The sequence below is a fragment of the Carassius carassius genome, chromosome 29 (genome assembly GCF_963082965.1).
Source record: "Carassius carassius chromosome 29, fCarCar2.1, whole genome shotgun sequence".
Classification (NCBI taxonomy): Eukaryota; Metazoa; Chordata; class Actinopteri; order Cypriniformes; family Cyprinidae; genus Carassius; species Carassius carassius.
In genome coordinates this window covers 3,542,575-3,547,859 of record NC_081783.1, presented here as the reverse complement: position 1 = coordinate 3,547,859, position 5,285 = coordinate 3,542,575, and the positions used below count along the sequence as shown (strand labels likewise).

At 37.9% G+C, this 5,285-nt stretch overlaps 1 protein-coding gene across 1 annotated transcript; it reads right to left on the bottom strand.

The window, feature by feature from the left end:
* Window positions 1-418: 418 nt before the first annotated feature.
* Window positions 419-5,285, bottom strand: thoc3 (THO complex 3). The gene is given in 7 exon segments (XM_059515475.1): window positions 419-1,143; window positions 1,226-1,326; window positions 2,099-2,260; window positions 2,338-2,542; window positions 4,518-4,674; window positions 5,065-5,246; window positions 5,249-5,285. Coding segments are annotated over 7 exon segments (1,008 nt in total). The 3' UTR covers window positions 419-979.

Here is a 5,285-nt window from a genome sequence, read left to right as displayed (position 1 = left end):
GGAGTAAAGGAATGGGCTCAGCACACAGCCCTGTGGTACGCCAGTGTTAAGTGTGATGGTGGTGGAGTGGATGTGGCCTGACCTAACATGCTGCTGTCTGTTGGTCAGAAAGTCCATAATCCAGTTGCAGAGGGAGGTGTTAATGTCCAGGTCTCAAAGTTTTGTGGTCAGCTTGGAGGGAATGACGGTGTTAAATGCTGAACTGAAGTCAACAAACAACATCCTAACATACGTGTTGTTATTGTCCAGGTGTGTGAGTGCAGAGTGCAGCACTGTGCATACTGTGAAAATCGTGATATATTCTATTTATAAATACTATAATAGTTGATAAATAAAACTAAAATAACACTGCTCACATGAAAATATTGAGCTTTGTATTTCCGCCCCCCCCCCCAAAAAAAGAAAAAAAAAACACATATGGATTTTAGGTAAATCATACTTTATGAAACACTTTTTATTTAAAAAATACAGTACATAAAGTTTTTCCATAAAAAAAAGCAAACAAAAATGCCAATATTATAAACTTTCCTCTGAGCTAGTGATGCCCTCTGCTGGTAACTTCTAAAACTGGAGACACATGACATGCATTTCAACAAAAGATTCAGATGAAACATCCAATGCATTTTTTTTTTTACAAAATGGCAGTGGTGAAGTATGGGAAACAAAAAAAAAACCATGCTCTGCAAGTCATCTACACAGATATGATAACAGCGATCAGATTAGACGTCCATCCACATCACCAGGCCAATTTTTGGAAAAAGATGAGCATAATTCTTATGCTCTGTAGAGGAGCTGTTGGATGTAGTTATTTATAGTTGTCATTAATACCTTGATCATTCAAGAACTTAGCTGAACATCAAAATATCTTTGAACTACTTACAGCATTTATTTCAAAATATGTAGAAATCTAATACAAAGCTATAACATCAAGTGAAGCAGATAAAGCAGAGTAAGTCTGAACACATGAAAGCTCTGGTGATCAGGAGTCACTGGGAAGTCCAAAGAGCTTGACGGTGCCTGCCTCTCGGTTGCTGTCATATTTGCCCTCTTTATCATCGCAGGCGTACGCCAGCAGCGGTCTCTTTGGATGCCACGCCACGGTGAAGGTCGGAGACTCGCACTGAATCTCCCAGAGCTTCTCACCTACAGCAACAACACACAACAACCGACATCAGTCAGAACACATGTTTCAGCTCTCATGATCAGGAGAAATGTGTCTTCTCACCCGTCTCTACTTCAGCGATGTCAATGAAATGATCCTCAGAAGCTGATGCCAGCATTTTCCCATCATGACTGAAACTAAGCGTCCGCACAGGCCAGTCGAGTCTGTGACGGGATCAAGAAATATTGGGAAAAGACTATTATATGTCATGAAAATAAGACAAACATGCTTGTTTGTCAAAAAATTACAATCAATGAACTTTCATCTTTGATGAATTGAAAGTGATAAAAAAAAAATTATAATAATAATTCCCCATTTCCGTTACAGTGAATGTTACAATTTAAACATGAAAATATGTAATATTTTTAAATATATTATTGATATTTTGAATTAGCTTGTATTTTTATATTTCTGATTACTTGAGCTGTATGAAATGTAATTATTATATTATTTTTATGTTTGGCTTTAATTTCATTCTCAGTTTTAGTAATTTTACTAACAGTAACTTTTTTTTTTTAGCCGCCCAGGCAACATCTTTAATTTATGTTGTTTCCATCTAAACTTTATTTAATTTCAGACTGACTTCAGTTTTAATCGTTTTAGCTAATAACAACAACATTGCATCAACTGACCATGAAAATAAATTATTAAATTATGTAAAAATTATGACACATGGCAAAATAAGTAAAACATTTTAAATCCAAACCTTTTTTCAAAGGTCTATTTTAAAAGCTTTTATGACATAAAAAGTGAAAAAACAATAATTTGTACTTTATATCACATAATTATGAGATAAGTAGTCAAAATTATGACAAAAAGCCATCTTTATTTCATAAAGACATAAAATGTAAAAGCTATGAGATGAAAAGTCAAAATTACATACTAAGTCATAATTATGAGATAAAAAGCCCAGTTAATGAGTCTTGATGAACTGACCTGGAGAAGCAGCGCACACACACCAGCTCCTCCACATCCCACAGACTGACCAGCGCATCTGCACTTCCTGTGGCAAAATACTTCCCTGTGGGATCGAATTTAATGCAGATGCAGTTGGACGGATGGGCATTAATGGACTGAATGAGCTTGAGATCAGGATAACTGAAACCAAGAAAAACACGACAATCATTAAAATGTTCTGCGCACCAACATCCTCTTAAAACTGCAACCGAACATACCTTAATATATTAATACAGCCATTTCCGTTCGTCAGGAAGAACATGTCATTGTCATTATTCCAGGAGATCTCGTTGACCTCAAACTTGAACTGCTCCTCGGCACGGGAACGGTGCGTTTTGGCATCAATGAAGGTCACGACGTCATCCTTGTTGCCGACAGCAATGGTCTGACCATCAGGACTCCAACATATGTTGATATTCTCCCCTGAAACAGGTCAGAGAGAACCCCACATGGGAATAAACCTCATAAGATCAACAGATACAGTGGCATGAGTTTGGAACCTCTTGCAGAATCTGTGAAAATGTGAATAATACATAAACATAAAAGATAGTACATAAATAGTACATAAAAGATGTTTACATATAGTCCACAAGACAAAAAAAATTGCTGAAATTATTAAAATAACCCCATTCAAAAGTTTGTGAACCCTTGGTTCTTAATACTGTGTGCTGTTACCTGATGATCCACGACTGTCTTTCTGTTTTGTGATGGTTGTGCATGAGTCCCTTGTTTGTTGTGAACAGTTAAACTGAGAACTGTTCCTCAGAAAAATCTTTAAGGTACTGCAGATTCTTCAGTTTTCCAGCATCTTTGAACCCTTTCCAGCAGTGACTTTATGATTTTGATATAATTTTTTTCACACTAAGGACAATTGAGGCACTCATACACAACTATTTAAAAAAGGTTCAAACATTCTCTGATTCTCCAGAAGGAAACGAGATGCATTAAGAGCTGGGGGTGAAAACTTTTGGACACGAAGATGACCACATTTTTCTTATTTTGTTGAAATAAATATTTTTTTCCATTTAGTTCTGCCCTTCGTAAGCAACAGAAGATACTTGTATGTTTCCCGGAACAAAAATTAAGTACAATTTAACTTGATCTTCAAATTCCAAAAGTTTTCACCCCCCTCAGCTCTTAATGCATCTTGTTTCCTTCTGGAGCATCAGTGAATGTTTGAACCTTTTTTAATAGTTGTGTTTGAGTGCCTCAATTGTCCTCAGTGTGAAAAGATGTATCTCAAAATCCATGTGGCTGACACTCCCTCCGAATTCAAACAAACCAATATCCCGGAGTAATTCATTTACTCAAACAGTACACTGACTGAACTGCTGTGAAGAGAGAACTGAAGATGAACAACGAGCCGAGACAGATAGCGAACAATAGACTGACTTGTTCACGAGTCAAGAACCGGTTGCATCGATTTTCGGATCACCAGTAGTTCTTTCGGACAGTTCGATTCAATAAACCGGTTGAAGAAAACGGTTCACCGGTTCTTTTGCGCTCGGCGTAATGGCATCTTTGAAGATGATTGCCCTTGATTCAAGCCTTCGGTTTACCCACGCTCGTAACACTAGCACAGAATCAGTTCAGAATCAATCACCAAAAGAATCAGTTCGGTTCATGCGCTCTCTGTGTGTCAGTCTGTTTCACGCTGAATCACACATGCGCAGTATCATCAGCTCCTCGGTTCTTCTTATCGGTCTCGGCTCGTTGTTCATCTTCAGTTCTCTCTTCACAGCAGTTCAGTCAGTGTACTGTTTGAGTAAATGAATTACTCCGGGATATTGGTTTGTTTGAACTCAGAGGGAGTGTCAGCCACCTTAAACAAGTTAACAGCTTAAGTCAATCCTGAATAAAGTCGTAGTTTTTGCTATTTTGGGACCAAAATGTATTTTCTATGCTTCAAAAAATTCTAAAAGACCCTCTGATGTCACATGGACTACTTTGATGATGTTTTTCTTACCTTTCTGGACATGGACAGTAGACCGTACACACTGCTTCAATGGAGGGACTGAGAGCTCTCGGACTAAATCTAAAATATCTTAAACTGTGTTCCAAAGATAAATGGAGGTCTTACGGGGTTTGGAACAACATGAGGGTAAGTTATTAATGACATAATTTTGCTATTTGGGTTAACTATCCCTTTAAGAACCAAGGATTCACAAACTTTTGAATGGGGTTATTTTAATAATTTCAGCAATTTTTTTTTCTTGCGGACTATATGCAAACATCTTATATGTAAAATATCTTACTCAGCACAGTACTAAATAAAAAATAATGCATTTAGTATAATCTCTCTTATTTTTTTAAAAAATTATTCACATTTTCACAGATTCTGCAAAGGGTTCCCATACTTTTGCATGCCACTGTATGACAGATAGGGTCAGCGCTTCACCTTTGGTGCTGACTGTGGCCATGCATTTGGTGGTCCGTACGTCCCAGATGCGGATGGTCTTGTCTCCTGACGCGGTGACGAACAGATCAGGGTTGGTGGGATGCCAGCACAGCTGATCCACACTGTCTCCATGCCCTCGGTAGTTGTTTTCCTTCACCTGATGCGTGAAATACAGGTTAAAAATGAGCAAGATCTCATTTAATAAAGGCCACATGTAACCTAAATGCTACGTAAACTATTGTAGTTCAATTACTATGGTTTTAATAACAGTGGTGGCCAAAATGATTGATGTTCACCAGCTAAAAAAGGGTTTCAGTGGGAAATATCAATCCAAACATTGATTTTTCCGAAACAACATGACCAAGATATTTAAAGCTGCTTGGAGAGCCAAAATAATTTGTTTTGTTGTTGTCGCGGACTTTGTTTGTATTAAATAAAGTAAGAACTAACTATATAAATAATATATATAAATAATGACGATAATTAACATATATGAATCTTTGGTAAATTCATGTTGGCGATGATGGGGGAACAAACCAACGCTCACCAGTCGGTCTTTCTCCAGGACGAACACGCTGGCGGTTTTGTCGAAGGATCCGGACGCGAGTCGTTTTCCGTCGCAGCTCCAGGCCACTGAATGCACTTTAGCATTGTGAGCCTGGAACTCTCTGCTTTTATTGTTGTTTCTGAAGACCTCCTGCATCTCCTGATAGTATGAGGACGCCATGTTTGCTGCTCCTTCGCCGTGTATTTACGCCGCATCCTCAT